Genomic DNA, 18,671 nt, shown 5'->3' on the forward strand with positions numbered 1-18,671 from the left:
ATGACAGGTAAATTATGACAGAACGTTGATTTTAATCATTTAAGTGTGTTTGAATGTGTTTGTTTGTTGCAGGTGGCGGAGCGAGTGAAGCTTTCTAAGACTCGATCAGAATCACTACCAGCGGAGAGATCCATCCTGGGCTCTGAGATCAGCAGCATCGGGGTGAGTGATGGACAGAGGGAGAGGGAGAGAGAGAGAGGGGGAGAGGGGGGGAGAGAGAGAGAGAGACAGAGAGACAGACAGGTCACCTTCTCCTCTTCTGTCTCTCTCTCTCTGGCTCTAGTGTTAATAATCAGAGCCAAAGCGTTTAATATTCCATTATTCTGTTCTTGCAAATGTACCAAAAACAGCGTGATCATCCAACAGCCGAACACGTTCAGACTTTATTCAGCTGATGTTATGATGATGATGATGTTCTGATGATGATGTTCTGATGATGTTATGATGATGGTGATGTTCTGATGATGATGATGTTCTGATGATGATATGATATCAGCATAGATGCTGTATAAGAGAAACGACACACAATGCGACACCATCTTGAAGCTGATGGACAGATATCATTTTTTGTGTGTAAATCAGCGTCCAGATAAGGCAGGAACGAAGAGCAATCGCTGTTATTCCGTTGTGATGATGTCATCACCGTTGTCTACATTTGAATGTTACAATGTTACAATCAGTGGGAGTTTGGGATGTTACAATGTTACAATCAGTGGGAATTTCTGACTTTAATCTTGAAGGTGAAGTGTGTGACTGTGTAGATATTTGATTAAGTTTATTTTTAAATGTTTTTATTTTATTTAGGTTAAGTGTCGTGATCAAGAGTATAGTAGTGATAGTAGACTGTATTGTATTATTAATTAACACATAATCTGACACACACTTCACATGCAGCAATGATGATGTCATCACCGTTGGTTACATTTTGAATGTTACAATGTATCTCTCAGATCAGTCATCTATTGCCAGCCTAACAAGGGAAGACGAATGGAATGCAGCAAATTAATTTCAGTGCGGTCTTGAAGAGTTTGATGGAGCGTAACACCAGTGTTGATCTGTGTGTTATTTCTCTGTCTCTCTGCAGGTCTCCAGTAATGTGGCGGAACATTTGGCTCATTCCCTTCAGGATTGCTCCAACATCCAGGAGATCTTCCAGACGCTGTACTCGCACGGATCCGCCATCTCCGAGAGTAAGATCCGAGAGTTCGAAGTGGAGACGGAGAGACTCAACAGGTCAGAGGAAACACACACAACCTGTAGAAGCTCAAACAAGAGTTGCGGTTAGATGAGATCTGCAGATGTTGAACTATCCGATACTTGTTATAAATTTAAAGTTTCAGTTCCTCTTATCGATTCTTTTTTGAGTATTTCAGTATGACTTTAAACAATTCAAGTGTGAGACGACTCTGTTTTCTGTTCTCATGTGTATCAGTGTATTGTATCCTGACCTCAAGTATTCGATTCCAGAATTGAAATCGATTTTCACATTGGAATGTGTTTCTCAATGTTTGTGTGTCTCAGTCGCATCGAGCACCTGAAGTCTCAGAATGACCTGTTGACCATCACACTAGAGGAGTGTAAGAGTAACGCGGAGCGCATGAGTATGCTGGTGGGCAAATATGAGTCCAACGCCACCGCGCTCAGACTGGCCCTGCAGTACAGGTACAAACACACACACACACACACTCTCTCTCTCTCACACACACTCCCACACACACACTCCGATACTCCGATACACACCAAACAGAAGCTCTAGTATTGGGTGTGTTGGAACAGAAGCTCTAGTATTGGGTGTGTTAGAACAGAAGCTTTAGTATCGGGTGTGTTGGAACAGAAGCTTTAGTATTGGGTGTGTTGGAACAGAAGCTCTAGTATCGGGTGTGTTGGAACAAAAGCTTTAGTATTGGGTGTGTTGGAACAGAAGCTTTAGTATTGGGTGTGTTGGAACAGAAGCTCTAGTATTGGGTGTGTTGGAACAGAAGCTTTAGTATTGGGTGTGTTGGAACAGAAGCTCTAGTATCGGGTGTGTTGGAACAGAAGCTCTAGTATTGGGTGTGTTGGAACAGAAGCTGTGTTGGAACAGAAGCTCTAGTATCGGGTGTGTTGGAACAGAAGCTCTAGTATTGGGTGTGTTGGAACAGAAGCTTTAGTATTGGGTGTGTTGGAACAGAAGCTCTAGTATTGGGTGTGTTGGAACAAAAGCTTTAGTATTGGGTGTGTTAGAACAGAAGCTCTAGTATCGGGTGTGTTGGAACAGAAGCTCTAGTATTGGGTGTGTTGGAACAGAAGCTGTGTTGGAACAGAAGCTCTAGTATTGGGTGTGTTGGAACAGAAGCTCTAGTATTGGGGGTGTTGGAACAGAAGCTGTGTTGGAACAGAAGCTCTAGTATTGGGTGTGTTGGAACAGAAGCTCTAGTATTGGGTGTGTTGGAACAGAAGCTCTAGTATTGGGTGTGTTGGAACAAAAGCTTTAGTATTGGGTGTGTTAGAACAGAAGCTCTAGTATCGGGTGTGTTGGAACAGAAGCTCTAGTATTGGGTGTGTTGGAACAGAAGCTGTGTTGGAACAGAAGCTCTAGTATTGGGTGTGTTGGAACAGAAGCTCTAGTATTGGGGGTTTTGGAACAGAAGCTCTAGTATTGGGTGTGTTAGAACAGAAGCTCTAGTATCGGGTGTGTTGGAACAGAAGCTTTAGTATTGGGTGTGTTGGAACAGAAGCTCTAGTATCGGGTGTGTTGGAACAGAAGCTCTAGTATTGGGTGTGTTGGAACAGAAGCTTTAGTATTGGGTGTGTTGGAACAGAAGCTCTAGTATCGGGTGTGTTGGAACAGAAGCTTTAGTATCGGGTGTGTTGGAACAGAAGCTTTAGTATCGGGTGTGTTGGAACAGAAGCTTTAGTGTCGGGTGTGTTGGAACAGAAGCTCTAGTATCGGGTGTGTTGGAACAGAAGCTCTAGTATTGGGTGTGTTGGAACAGAAGCTCTAGTATTGGGTGTGTTGGAACAGAAGCTCTAGTATTGGGTGTGTTGGAACAGAAGCTCTAGTATCGGGTGTGTTGGAACAGAAGCTCTAGTATTGGGTGTGTTGGAACAGAAGCTGTGTTGGAACAGAAGCTCTAGTATTGGGTGTGTTGGAACAGAAGCTTTAGTATTGGGTGTGTACTAAAGAAGTACACTAAAGAATACTAAAGAAGCTTTAGTATCGGGTGTGTTGGAACAGAAGCTCTAGTATTGGGTGTGTTAGAACAGAAGCTTTAGTATTGGGTGTGTTAGAACAGAAGCTTTAGTATTGGGTGTGTTGGAACAGAAGCTCTAGTATCGGGTGTGTTGGAACAGAAGCTCTAGTATTGGGTGTGTTGGAACAGAAGCTGTGTTGGAACAGAAGCTCTAGTATCGGGTGTGTTGGAACAGAAGCTCTAGTATTGGGTGTGTTGGAACAGAAGCTTTAGTATTGGGTGTGTTGGAACAGAAGCTCTAGTATTGGGTGTGTTAGAACAGAAGCTCTAGTATCGGGTGTGTTGGAACAGAAGCTCTAGTATTGGGTGTGTTGGAACAGAAGCTGTGTTGGAACAGAAGCTCTAGTATTGGGTGTGTTGGAACAGAAGCTTTAGTATTGGGTGTGTTAGAACAGAAGCTTTAGTATTGGGTGTGTTAGAACAGAAGCTTTAGTATTGGGTGTGTTGGAACAGAAGCTCTAGTATCGGGTGTGTTGGAACAGAAGCTTTAGTATCGGGTGTGTTGGAACAGAAGCTTTAGTATCGGGTGTGTTGGAACAGAAGCTTTAGTATCGGGTGTGTTGGAACAGAAGCTTTAGTATCGGGTGTGTTGGAACAGAAGCTCTAGTATCGGGTGTGTTGGAACAGAAGCTCTAGTATCGGGTGTGTTGGAACAGAAGCTTTAGTATCGGGTGTGTTGGAACAGAAGCTCTAGTATCGGGTGTGTTGGAACAGAAGCTCTAGTATTGGGTGTGTTAGAACAGAAGCTCTAGTATTGGGTGTGTTAGAACAGAAGCTCTAGTATTGGGTGTGTTGGAACAGAAGCTCTAGTATCGGGTGTGTTGGAACTGAAGCTCTAGTATTGGGTGTGTTGGAACAGAAGCTTTAGTATCGGGTGTGTTGGAACAGAAGCTTTAGTATCGGGTGTGTTGGAACAGAAGCTTTAGTATCGGGTGTGTTGGAACAGAAGCTCTAGTATCGGGTGTGTTGGAACAGAAGCTCTAGTATTGGGTGTGTTGGAACAGAAGCTCTAGTATCGGGTGTGTTGGAACAGAAGCTCTAGTATCGGGTGTGTTGGAACAGAAGCTTTAGTATCGGGTGTGTTGGAACAGAAGCTCTAGTATCGGGTGTGTTGGAACAGAAGCTCTAGTATCGGGTGTGTTGGAACAGAAGCTCTAGTATCGGGTGTGTTGGAACAGAAGCTCTAGTATTGGGTGTGTTAGAACAGAAGCTCTAGTATTGGGTGTGTTAGAACAGAAGCTCTAGTATTGGGTGTGTTGGAACAGAAGCTCTAGTATCGGGTGTGTTGGAACAGAAGCTCTAGTATTGGGTGTGTTGGAACAGAAGCTCTAGTATCGGGTGTGTTGGAACAGAAGCTCTAGTATCGGGTGTGTTGGAACAGAAGCTCTAGTATTGGGTGTGTTAGAACAGAAGCTCTAGTATTGGGTGTGTTAGAACAGAAGCTCTAGTATTGGGTGTGTTGGAACAGAAGCTCTAGTATTGGGTGTGTTGGAACAGAAGCTCTAGTATCGGGTGTGTTGGAACAGAAGCTCTAGTATTGGGTGTGTTGGAACAGAAGCTTTAGTATTGGGTGTGTTGGAACAGAAGCTCTAGTATTGGGTGTGTTAGAACAGAAGCTTTAGTATTGGGTTTGTGTTGGATCAGATGTGTGTGTCTGGGTTTTGCTGCAGGAGGTCGAGGGTTTGATTGAGTTTCGTCCCCAGTGACGGTGATGTCATCTGAGCGCTGAGACTGACTGTCATTACATTCAAACCCTCGTAAAGACGGAGACGGCGCCGAGAGCATTAAACACCACGATTAATCACGCTGACGGCTCTCAGAACACACACACACACACACTTGAGCAGATCAACACCATAAAATACGGTCATGTGATCATGGATGCATTTCACCGCTTCTCTTACGACAGTATTTACAAAAGCAGAGAAATAACTGCAGGGAAAGTCAGCGTGAAACAGTTAATTGTCTTCTTTAGTAAATACCTTAATATAATTTAAAACTCAGTAACATCACACAGTCAAACTCAGGTGAACTGTTTAACCCAGGTGTGTGGGTTATTATTTGGTTGGATTATAATCTGAGGCCGAGGAAACAAACGCATTCCAGCGTAGCTTCACGTCTGGGCCTGTTTGTTGCTTTTGTCTCCCGTTAAATATTTTCCACAGCGTTTCAGGACCCGATGAAGGATCTGCGGTGGCCTCCACATTCCTGCAGGTGTGTGTTTTCATGACCGTGTGTGTGTGTTACAGTGAGCAGTGTATCGAGGCGTACGAGCTGCTGCTGGCGCTGGCTGAGAGTGAACAGGGTCTGGTTTTGGGTCAGTTCAGAGCCGCTGGAGTCAGTGCTGTGGGTAAGAGAACACACACACACACATTCTCACATACACACTTACTAATCAAAGGAAGACAGGAGCGAATAGTGGAAATTTCCATAGAAGTCACAAAATTATGGAAGAATAAATAGAACTGGAAAATTACATTTATTCTTCCATAATTTTGTGACTTTTCGCTGAGCTTTGTTTAATCTTTGTGACGTGCTCCAGAAAACAGTTCACAGAGACCGAGATGGCAGAAAGCGAATCAAATGTTTTTTTTTTTTTTTTTTACAAAAGCACAAGTTTTGTTTTGATTGTAAGTGGACACATAAAAATAGACCCTATACGTAAACACACACACACACACACACACACACACACACACACTCATACACACACTCACTCACAGACACACACACACACCCCCTCACACACTCACACACACACTCTCTCTCTCTCACACACACTCACACACACACACACTCTCTCTCTCTCTCTCTCTCTCTCTCTCTCACACACATGACCATAAATGATGTATTTTAAGTTCGATTTTGCTGCTATGTGAAAAAAATCCACCAAAACGCTGGCGCAGTCGCCGACCCCAAAGGGTTAATAAATGTAATCAATATTACAATTCCTGTAGAAATAAATCTAACTTGACTTCCTCCTCAGCGTTATTTAAAATCCCCGTTCTCGGATGCTTCATTAACTGATTATGAGTTATTAGTACATGATTGTGTTCAGTGTTTTCGTGTGTGTGTGACGCAGGAGAGCTGGCGGGTGAGGAGAGCATCACTCAGATCCTGAAGAAAACTCACGACTGCAGAAAGACGGCGGAGAACGCGGCGAAAGACCTGCTGGCGCGCCTGGACGGGTGTGTGTTCGCAGTGAGCGGATCATGTGTTCAACCCTGGGAGAGTCTCTCGTCCAACAGCCACACCAGGTGTGTGTGTGTGTGTGTGTGTGCGTGTGTGTGTGCGTGTGTGTGTGTGTGCGCGGTGAGCAGATCATGTGTTCAACCCTGGGAGAGTCTCTAGGCGCAGGTCCTCCATCTGATCTGGGTACGGCCTGGATCCGGCTGACTACATCATGCGTTGTGGTCGTGTCTAGGCGCAGGTCCTCCATCTGATCTGGATACGGCCTGGATCCGGCTGACTACATCATGTGTTGTGGTCGTGTCTAGGCGCAGGTCCTCCATCTGATCTGGATACGGCCTGGATCCGGCTGACTACATCATGTGTTGTGGTCGTGTCTAGGCGCAGGTCCTCCATCTGATCTGGATACGGCCTGGATCCGGCTGACTACATCATGCGTTGTGGTCATGTCTAGGCACAGGTCCTCCATCTGATCTGGATACGGCCTGGATCCGGCTGACTACATCATGCGTTGTGGTCGTGTCTAGGCGCAGGTCCTCCATCTGATCTGGATACGGCCCGGATTCGGCTGACTACATCATGTGTTGTGGTCGTGTCTAGGCGCAGGTCCTCCATCTGATCTGGATACGGCCTGGATCCGGCTGACTACATCATGCGTTGTGGTCGTGTCTAGGCGCAGGTCCTCCATCTGATCTGGATACGGCCTGGATCCGGCTGACTACATCATGCGTTGTGGTCGTGTCTAGGCGCAGGTCCTCCATCTGATCTGGATACGGCCTGGATCCGGCTGACTACATCATGTGTTGTGGTCGTGTCTAGGCGCAGGTCCTCCATCTGATCAGGATACGGCCCGGATTCGGCTGACTACATCATGCGTTGTGGTTGTGTCTAGACGCAGGTCCTCCATCTGATCTGGATACGGCCTGGATCCGGCTGACTACATCATGCGTTGTGGTCGTGTCTAGGCGCAGGTCCTCCATCTGATCTGGATACGGCCCGGATTCGGCTGACTACATCATGTGTTGTGGTCGTGTCTAGGCGCAGGTCCTCCATCTGATCTGGGTACGGCCTGGATCCGGCTGACTACATCATGTGTTGTGGTCGTGTCTAGGCGCAGGTCCTCCATCTGATCTGGATACGGCCTGGATCCGGCTGACTACATCATGCGTTGTGGTCATGTCTAGGCACAGGTCCTCCATCTGATCTGGATACGGCCTGGATCCGGCTGACTACATCATGCGTTGTGGTCGTGTCTAGGCGCAGGTCCTCCATCTGATCTGGATACGGCCCGGATTCGGCTGACTACATCATGTGTTGTGGTCGTGTCTAGGCGCAGGTCCTCCATCTGATCTGGATACGGCCTGGATCCGGCTGACTACATCATGCGTTGTGGTCGTGTCTAGGCGCAGGTCCTCCATCTGATCTGGATACGGCCCGGATTCGGCTGACTACATCATGTGTTGTGGTCGTGTCTAGGCGCAGGTCCTCCATCTGATCTGGATACGGCCTGGATCCGGCTGACTACATCATGCGTTGTGGTCGTGTCTAGGCGCAGGTCCTCCATCTGATCAGGATACGGCCCGGATTCGGCTGACTACATCATGTGTTGTGGTCGTGTCTAGGCGCAGGTCCTCCATCTGATCTGGATACGGCCCGGATCCGGCTGACTACATCATGTGTTGTGGTCGTGTCTAGATGCAGGTCCTCCATCTGATCTGGATACGGCCCGGATCCGGCTGACTACATCATGCGTTGTGGTCGTGTCTAGGCGCAGGTCCTCCATCTGATCTGGATACGGCCCAGATCCGGCTGACTACATCATGCGTTGTGGTCGTGTCTAGATGCAGGTCCTCCATCTGATCTGGATACGGCCCGGATCCGGCTGACTACATCATGTGTTGTGGTCGTGTCTAGGTGCAGGTCCTCCATCTGATCTGGATACGGCCCAGATCCGGCTGACTACATCATGCGTTGTGGTCGTGTCTAGATGCAGGTCCTCCATCTGATCTGGATACGGCCCGGATCCGGCTGACTACATCATGCGTTGTGGTCGTGTCTAGGTGCAGGTCCTCCATCTGATCTGGATACGGGCCGGATCCGGCTAACTACATCATGCGTTGTGGTCGTGTCTAGGCGCAGGTCCTCCATCTGATCTGGATACGGCCCGGATCCGGCTGACTACATCATGTGTTGTGGTCGTGTCTAGATGCAGGTCCTCCATCTGATCTGGATACGGGCCGGATCCGGCTAACTACATCATGCGTTGTGGTCGTGTCTAGGCGCAGGTCCTCCATCTAATCTGGATACGGCCCGGATCCGGCTGACTACATCATGCGTTGTGGTCGTGTCTAGGTGCAGGTCCTCCATCTGATCTGGATACGGGCCGGATCCGGCTAACTACATCATGCGTTGTGGTCGTGTCTAGGCGCAGGTCCTCCATCTGATCTGGATACGGCCCGGATCCGGCTGACTACATCATGTGTTGTGGTCGTGTCTAGATGCAGGTCCTCCATCTGATCTGGATACGGCCCGGATCCGGCTGACTACATCATGCGTTGTGGTCGTGTCTAGGCGCAGGTCCTCCATCTGATCTGGATACGGGCCGGATCCGGCTGACTACATCATGCGTTGTGGTCGTGTCTAGATGCAGGTCCTCCATCTAATCTGGATACGGCCCGGATCCGGCTGACTACATCATGCGTTGTGGTCGTGTCTAGGCGCAGGTCCTCCATCTGATCTGGATCTGGCCCGGATCCGGCTGACTACATCATGCGTTATGGTCGTGTCTAGGCGCAGGTCCTCCATCCAAATGATTCTCCCTCCTTCAATTACTGAAGCCCCTGATTATAATGACGATCTCAATTACATCCATTTGCACAGAAATATTCCTGACACACACACACACACACACACACACTCTCTCTCACACACACTCACATACAGATGGTGGTCAACCAGAATGAGACTTTTACCGCCGCCGTTCCCGCGGCGGCAAAATTGGGATGTGTATTTGCTGCCTTTTACCGCTGAGTGGTGCTGTAATCACAGACTTTGAAAAGTGTCAGTTTATTCTCTTTATGACGTAATCTGCCGCGGCAGTAATCTGAGCTGAGGTCACAGATAAATTCAAGATAAATATTGTGGTTAAACGAATTCAAATTCATTAAATTCAAACAAAGTAGACACACGTTAACATTGTGTGCCCAGTTTTTCTATAATTTAGAAAGGCTATGTCAATAGGTTACTTGTCATTTTCTTCGTGTTATTTTAATGTGTTTGTAGATTTATTAACTGAAACATAACAGTGAAATAAATTAAAATAATTTACCGTGAAATTAAAACATTTTCAGGACTTGCAGCTCCTAACCGATGTAGTCGGTTTAAGCAGTCTTTGTTATATTCAGAACTAAATATAGCCTTACATGTTACAAACTTTTAAAACAGAGAAAATAGTAGACGTTGGCGATTCAGACGGTAGCTCTGTGGTCAAAGCATTAACAAGAGCCTCTCGGAGCTTCAAACGATCTGAGATCGAATCTCAGTGTAGCCGACAGTGTTGTTGATGCTTAAATATGTATCTGTTTATTAAAGTCAATCATCTTGTTTAATTATCAATTGTACATTACAACATAAATTTGCTACATTCCCGCTGCAAAGACGACACATCTGATGAAGGAAGACTGTCAGCCGATCGCACCAGAAAATGAAGATGATGAAGCTCGTCTTTAATCTGCTAAATAATTTTTTTGTGTGTGTGTGTGAATCATTCACGAGATTGAGATGACTGACAGTGATACCCGGCCATATCAACGGAAGACATTTTTCAAAACAGATCGAACAAATCAGAAAAATACTTTCAATACAGTATTGCTTTCAATTAAAAAATAAACAATGAAAATGTAAAAGAAAAATAAAATTAATTAAGTTTGAAAACCCATCGCACATTTTAAGATATGAATAAAGTGTCGGGACAGTTTATTTATTTAAACAGGGTTGCATCGATAGAGTTTATTCCCTTTGTGATGCAAAATAAGAAACACAGAATCTTAGGCCTATTCTTGCAACATTTTAAATTTCTATTGTCAAAGAAATTGCAGCTATATTAAAAAATTAAAACGGTACAAAACGGAAAAAGTTCAAAGCAACATAAATTAAGAACAGGCGTTTTTCTTTGCCTCTCTCGCGATGGATATTTTTTTAGTAAGTTTGGTCTCCCTCACTGCGCGCGGCGGGTCTTTCTCGAAATTAAGCATTTCAGCGTAAAAAAACACCATACAGCTGATAATACTGTATATGTCGCTGTGTGTCATCCACACAAATCACGAAAGAAAAAACTGTAACAAATAGCTTTTGTTCCTTCAAAGATACAACATGCCTTGCTGAATTCACCTTACAATAAAACGAGGTGGGTCGCCAATAAAAGAGCTCTGTATCTGCTAAATTTAAATTGTTTGTGGAAAACCTATACAATCAATAAAACTACAATATATAATTTAATAAGATATAGGGCCTACTGTACATAGGCTATGGACTTTTGGAGATTTTGAGATTAATCCTTAAAATAATTTTGCCTTTGCCTCATCAGGCTGGCTCCGACACTCTCCATATGAAAGACGGAACATTAACACCTCTGTCCTGCACCCCCACGATAAAGCAACTATTGCCTTCTCCAAACCCCCCACAGGATAGCTGAGTTTACAAAACAAAACAAAGAGTTTGCCACTCGTCGTGCCAAACAAATTATAAACTTCAATATTTAATTCAAAACAATCTCAAAACGCTTTGAGACATTTTGAAAAGCCGTGGATGCATTACTGCCACTGGAACCATGAACGCAACAGAATACTGGTTCTGATTTTATTGTTTGTCGTTTAAACGTCATATATATGAATTATTATAGGCTACAGAAGTAAAGTCATTGTATAATATTTGTTCCTTAGTGTAAAATGGAAATGCATGGCGATTTTATTTTGTAAATAGGCAAAAAAAAAATGTTTTAGAAGACAAATCTCTCTGCATCAACAATAGACTATAAAATGCATTAATAGGCTAATATAAAAACACCAGTAGTCCAAGTTAGTTCGGGATTCGAACCCGTGTCATCTAAATGATCGTAACGTAAGTTCAACCACTCGGCCACTATTCACTCGTTGCGATACGGCCTAACGTTCCAGTGTGTGTTCGCTCGCACGAGCGAGAAACGCTCTTCATTCAAATGAACGCGCCGCCGCATTTGTTGAACACTAATTCAACATGCCAGAATAAAACCTGGCTTTAGAACAATGCATAGCGCCACTCGTCGTGGTGTGCCAAAAATTACAATAATTTAGTTTAATTTATTTCAGTGTTAATGTTTGAGTTAAAAAATCCTCTACAAATTAAATTAACCCAAAGTCGGCTATAAGAGTCCTTTAGGCTACGTAAAAAAGTAAAGGGCTTACAGTCTTAACATTTAGGCTACTTTGCTTAAATTCGATACATTTATTTTCAGTAGGGCCTAATACATTTGTAGGGATGTAATTTCAGTATGCTTTACCAACGCTATGTATTCAATTAAAGTTCCAAGAGGTCTGGTCTCTATATTTCCTTCCCAGCTGACACTAATATGCAAGTGCACAGCAAAAATCACAACTTGTGTTTGCTGCGAACGCAGGTTATTTAAGGTGTCTCAACTCTACACAGTCTACAGTGTGAATTCGTTACAAGGTTTCATTTAATTACATTAACGTGCAGCAATTTGTACAAATAGAGTCTATAGGCCTACTATACTGTTGTAGACATTAAATAATCTCATTTAGTATCATATTTGTTAAAATATTATAATGTTGTTTTTTCAATCTATGTTGAATATGAAAAGTGAACAGCATGAGTAAGATAAGATGCATTATATCGAGAGATGGATATGGAGTGGGTCAGACATGATTTTGACCACTTCATTAAGTTTTGTTTAGTAGAAACCTTTTTTTAAAGTGAATTTCGTTTTCTATAAATTGTATCTTAATTTTAATCATTTTTTCATCACCCAATTGTCTGGATTCAATAAGTAAGAGAAGCAAACAGACACTAATCATAGAGGCGCCCGCGAGGTCACTTGCATTGCACGTCAGCTGGAGCGCATCTCATCCTCCTAATTTAACGAAACTCAGCGTATGCCTCACACAGACATGATAAATACATCAAATACACAAAGCTTGAAATGTCTTCAAACGAAATAATTCAAAACGAAAAAGAAAAAGGCTACTCTCTGATTATGTCTTTGTGCATTTCTCTCTAGGGGCGTTCACTACAAATATGGCGATCGTCAACTTCATCTTTGCAGTCGACACTGTCAGAAAACACTAGTTCATTGATAAAAATCATATGAAGACAAGGCATATATTAAGTTATTTTAGCTGTTATGAGAAAAATAAATCTAACAAAACCTAAAATCTAAATCTAATAAATAAAAATAAAAAATATTAACGCCAATTCAACATGCCAGAATAAAACCTGATTTTTGAACAATGCGTAACGCCACTCGGCCTGGTGTGCCAAAACACTACATTTTAAACTTCAATGTTTAATTCAAAACAATCTCAAAACGCGTTGTGAATTTTTTTTAAAGCCTAGCCTATATACATTAAGGGCATTGAAACCAGGATCTTAACTAAAACGTGTTCCGCGTAATCTCTCAAAAATTATGCCACACTACTCCATGTAATTTTTTTTTTTAAGGACTGCTTTTGAAATCACTATAAATTACTGTGCAATTGTATCGCTCACGAGAGCTCTTCGTTTATCTAATTCCTCAATAGAATAGTAAAAATATTCAGCGTCATTGCTCCTAACATCGTCTCTATTTTTAACTTTTGATTCTATTTTTTTAGCTGTAAAATTGAATCTATCTTTGGTTCTATTCTGTTGTAGCCTAATAGGCCTATTTATATATATGAAAAATATGCCTATTATTTAACCCACTTACATTTTAAAATACGGCAATTGCTGCTGTTTTGCACAATGTCCCTTTGCGCCACCTGGCGGTCATTTCGGGAACGACTTTGAAATGCGGCTGGTTTATTTTCGCCGCGGTAATTTCGCCGCGGCGGCTGGCGCGGCGGTAATAGGCATTCTGGTTGACCACCATCTGTACACACACTCACACACACACACACACACACACACACACACACGCTGTAACACACTCTCTCTCATACTCACACACACACACACACTCACACACACACACACACACTCACACACGCTGTAACACACTCTCTCTCATACTCACACACTCACACACACACACACACACACTCAAACACACTTCAGATCTGTCAGTCATTATATACTCTGACCTGCCCGTCTCATTTGCTCCTCATGGATCTCAACCAGAACACAACTGATATTCATAATCATCAAAACAAGAAAATATTACTGTGATAAAACAACGAAACCTGAAACCAGTGTTATCATAATCTCATCACTCAGTTTCAGCTGGTTTAACTGGACTGGTGTTTGGCAGAGAACACAGCAGATCCAGACCAGAGACGCTCTGGATGAAGAACTGAATGCAGGATAAAGGGGAAAAATCAATGTGTGGTTATTATTGGAGAAGCTGCAGTGAGTCTGAAATCCCATCCGTTCCCTGCAGGACAACAGGAGAAGATGAAGGAAAAACATCGGATCAGAAACACACTCTCACACATACAAACACACACACACACACACACACACACACACACACACACACACACACACACTCACACTCACACTCACACTCACACTCAGACTCACACACACTCTCTCTCTCACACACACACACACACACACACACACACACTCTCACACACACACACACACACACACACACACACACACACACACACTCTCTCACACACACACACACACACACACACACACTCTCTCACACACACACACACACACACACACACACACACACACACACACACTCACTCTCTCACACACACACACACACTCACACACACACATGCCCCCGGAAAAACATGCGGATCAGAAACACACTCAATGACAGTGTGTGTGTAAGTGAGTGTGTAGTGAGTGAGTTTGTAAAATGTCCCACAAAGTAGGCAATATCTGAAATCTCTGTCCTTGTGTGGACATTTTTTGTCCCCATGAGGAAAACGGCTTATAAATCATTTTTGACGTTTTTTTGAACATGTAAAAATTGTGCCCGTGTGTGTGTGTGTGTGTGTGTGTGTGCAGCACCACCAGCTCGACGGCCAGCAGCTGTGACACTGATTTCTCTAAGGAAGACGAGCAGCGTCTGAAGGATTACGTGCAGCATCTGAAGAACGATCGCGCCGCTGTGAAACTCACCATGCTGGATCTGGAGAGTGTGTACATCGACCCGCTCGTCGAGCTCAAGCCCAGAGGAGACTCGCACAGACTCGACCTGGAGAACGCCGTGCTCATGCAGGAGCTCATGGCCATGAAGGTGACACACACACACACACACAGCATTCTTTAAAATCATTTTCATTTGATTAGAATTTTTCATATTTTTGTAAATGTTTTATTTTTTAGTATTTTTAAATTGTTGATTTACTTAAAAATACAACTCATATTTTTCAGAAATTTTATATTTTTGTTTTATTTTGATTATTTTAAAATAATTTAATATACAAAATATATTTTTTTGTTTTATATTTGTTCTTAAAATTATTTATTTTCATTTTAATTGATTTGTTTCATTTTTAGTAAGCATATTATTTTAATATTTGTATGCTATTAAAATATAATTCATATTTGCATTTTTATAACATTTCTTATATTTTAGTGTTTTAAAAATATATATTTTATTTTAATGTATTTTTTATTTTATTAAAATTTTGTAATTATTTTTTCATGTTTTCATAATATTTCATATTTTTAGTAAATTTTTCATTTTTATTACTTTAAATGTATTTATTTTACTCGTATTAAAAATATAATGCTCATGCAGGAGACTGTGGCTATGAAGGTACCAGAGAAACAATCCACACCGCACTCTAACAGTATTTCTTTTCACATCATTTTCATTTTATTTTCATTCGATTTAATTTTTCATATTTTTGTAAATGTTTTATTTTTTATGATGTTAAAATCGTTGATTTTACTTGAAAATACAACCCATATTTTTTTATATTTTCATAAATTTATCATTTTTATTTATTTTGATTATTTTAAAATAATTTCCTTTTAAATTTTTAAATATTTACTTTTGTTATATCAAATATGTTTTTAAAAAAATATTTTTTGTTTTTTATATTTGTTCTTAAAATTATTTAAATTCATGAAATTCATTTTAATTGATTTGTTTAATTTTTAGTAAGTGTATTATTTTAATTCTATTAAAATATAATTTATATTTGACAGTCATAACATTTCTTATATTTTAGTTTTTTTTTTCAAATATTTATTTTATTTAAATTTTTACGTTTTCATAATATTTTAGTAAGTTTTGTATTTTTATTATTTTAAATTCATTTATTTTACTAATAAATACTTGAATGAATTATATAAAAAATATAATTCATATTTTCACATTTCATACTCTAAGTGTTTTATTTTGATTATTTTTTAAATTATTTTACTTTTGTTAAAAAACTATATTTATATTTTTCATATTTTACTTTTTTTAAGTTTAACTTTTTTATTAAATAATATATAAATAATTATTAGCGGTTCATCGACTCACAAAGTGACGGATTCACATGGATATGGATATATGTGCTATATGGAATAATGATGCACAAAAAAAAGTGAATCTCAGGATTACATGTATAAGTGTGTGAGGTTTAGTCTGATGATGTGTGTTTATAGAGAAACGACAGCGGATGAAGGCGTTTCACACGTCTGACTCTCAGTTTCATGGTTTCCTGGTTTAATCTGCTCTCGTTCTCCATCAACTCTTGTTTCTTCTTGTTTCTTCTGTCCGTGACCTTCAGCTTTGGCATTTGAAATCTCGTGAGTCGTGAGATCAGTTTAGATACGAACGGCTCTGTCAGCTGACATTTCTTCACCAGATCAGTGTGAAAGACTGAAGGAATCAATCAGAGATTGATCTAGAACAGTTGCAGTGGGTTAATTTCTGAGATTCCCAAACTATTCAGATCAATTTTAATAAACTATCATCAACACATTCATGTTCGCTGTTCTTTTATGACGGTTAAATGAAAACAAAAGGGTTTTTATTATTATTATTTGTTTTCAATTTTTTTATATATATTTACTTATTTTAATGTTATTTCAAATATTTTCATGTTTTCATAACGTTTCATATTTTTAAGTATTTTTTTTTACATTTTAATTTATTTCAAAAAATTTAAAAATATTTAAGTGTTTCATTTGTATCATTTAATTTAATTAATTTTTCATATTTTTGTAAATGTTTTATTTTTATTCTTTTAAAATAATTCATATTTTTCATTTTTTCATAAATTCAATATTTTTGCGCTTTATTTGTATTATTTTAAAATAATTAAATTTACTTTTGTTATACAAAATATATAATGTTCACATTTCTTTGTTTTTTTATATATATTTTATATTTGTTCTTAAAATCATTTATTTACGTTTTAATTGATTTGTTTAATTTTTAGAAAGCATTATTTTATGCTATTAAAATTAATTAATATTTGTCATTTTCATAATATTTCTTATATTTAAGTGTTTTTTTAATTAAAATTATTTTATTTTAATTTCAATAATATTTTTTTACTTATTTCTAAAAAAAATTACTTATATTTTGATTATTTAACAATTATTTTACTTTTGTTGAAAATATTACATATTTAGTACTGTTTTATTTAGATAGTTTTTTTTTATTATTCTATACAAGCTTATAAAAGCTCTGTGAGTGCACAGTCTCACATGACGTGCGTGTGTGTTTGTGTGCAGGAGGAGATGGCGGAGCTCAAGGCTCATCTGTATCTGCTGGAGAAGGAGAAGAAGGCTCTGGAGCTGAAGTTGAGCACGCGTGAGGCTCAGGAACAGGCGTATCTGGTGCACATCGAGCTCCTGAAGTCTGAGGTGGAGGAGCATCAGGAACAGAGACGCCGATCACTCAACTCCAGCGCTGGAGGAGAACACACGAGCGCCAAGGTACACAACAACTACACAATCAGTGTCAACACAACTATCCATCTGTCTATGAGTGTGAGAGAGTGTGAGAGAGAGTGAGTGAGTGTGAGAGAGAGTGAGCGAGTGCGTGAGTGTGTGAGAGTGAGAGTGAGCGAGCGAGCACGTGAGTGTGTGAGAGTGAGAGTGTGAGTGTGTGAGAGTGAGCGTTAATGGGGGGTGAGCGAGCGAGCACGTGAGAGAGTGAGTGTGTGAGAGTGTGTGTGAGAGTGAGAGTAAGCATGTGTGTGAGCGAGAGCGTGTGAGTGAGCTAGCGCGTGAGTGTGAGACTGAGAGTGTGAGTGTATAAGACTGAGCGAGAGCGTGAGAGTGAGCGAGAGCGTCTTATTATTACTGCGATAGTTGCGTTTACAGTCATGCATTTATCTGACGCTTTACGTTGCATTCAAGGTTTGCATTTTGCATTTATGCATTATTAATTGTCAAATATCTAAACCTTGAATGCAATGTATAAAGCACCTTTCAAAAGAGCAACATAAACAATTTTGTCTGTTCTTGTGTTTCCACTAATTATTAAATATGCAAATAATGTTTTGCATAAAACTTGATTGCTATGAAACTGTCCATCATAAATATTGTCTGATTGAACTGTTTAGTTAATAATTAATATTTAGATATGGAGATTGGAGAGGAAGTTTTAAGCTCTGAAAGCCCTGAAAGAAACATTGTGTGTGTGTGTGTGTGTGTGTGTGTGTGTGTGTGTGTGTGTGTGTGTGTGTGTGTGTGTGTGTGTGTGTGTGTGTGTGTGTGTGTGTGTGTGTGTGCGCAGGACTCGGGGGATTCTCCAGCGATCAGTCTGTGTGATCTGAGGAGTTTGAGTGACAGTGATCTCGCAGCGGAGCTCACCGGCGCCCTCAGGAGGTCAGCACTCGTCTAACACATCTAATAGACAAATATTCAAAATGATTTAAAAAAGAAAAGTTTTTTTTTTTTATCATATTTGATCCATCAGACTTTTATGGCATATATATATAGTATGAAATAATGAGAATATGGAGGAACAGCTCCGTTTTATTCTATTTCAGAGACTGAAACTAAGCAAAAATATGCCATTTGACAAAAAGTAAGATGAAATTCTGATGCTTGTAATGTAAATCAATGAGATCTTTA

At 40.9% G+C, this 18,671-nt stretch overlaps 1 protein-coding gene across 3 annotated transcripts in view; it reads left to right on the plus strand.

The window, feature by feature from the left end:
• mcc (MCC regulator of WNT signaling pathway) overlaps positions 1 to 18,671 on the plus strand; it is a 120,957-nt gene that overhangs the window by 94,854 nt on the left and 7,432 nt on the right. For all 3 annotated transcript variants that reach the window (XM_081366182.1, XM_081366184.1, XM_081366183.1), the window contains 8 exons: positions 73 to 162; positions 1,085 to 1,233; positions 1,522 to 1,662; positions 5,483 to 5,583; positions 6,316 to 6,490; positions 14,646 to 14,877; positions 17,322 to 17,525; positions 18,331 to 18,422. In XM_081366182.1, the coding sequence (XP_081222308.1) occupies positions 73 to 162; positions 1,085 to 1,233; positions 1,522 to 1,662; positions 5,483 to 5,583; positions 6,316 to 6,490; positions 14,646 to 14,877; positions 17,322 to 17,525; positions 18,331 to 18,422 (1,184 nt within the window). The remainder of the gene's footprint in view (positions 1 to 72; positions 163 to 1,084; positions 1,234 to 1,521; positions 1,663 to 5,482; positions 5,584 to 6,315; positions 6,491 to 14,645; positions 14,878 to 17,321; positions 17,526 to 18,330; positions 18,423 to 18,671) is intronic.

This window comes from Scardinius erythrophthalmus, assembly GCF_964197995.2.
Source record: "Scardinius erythrophthalmus genome assembly, chromosome: 5".
Classification (NCBI taxonomy): Eukaryota; Metazoa; Chordata; class Actinopteri; order Cypriniformes; family Leuciscidae; genus Scardinius; species Scardinius erythrophthalmus.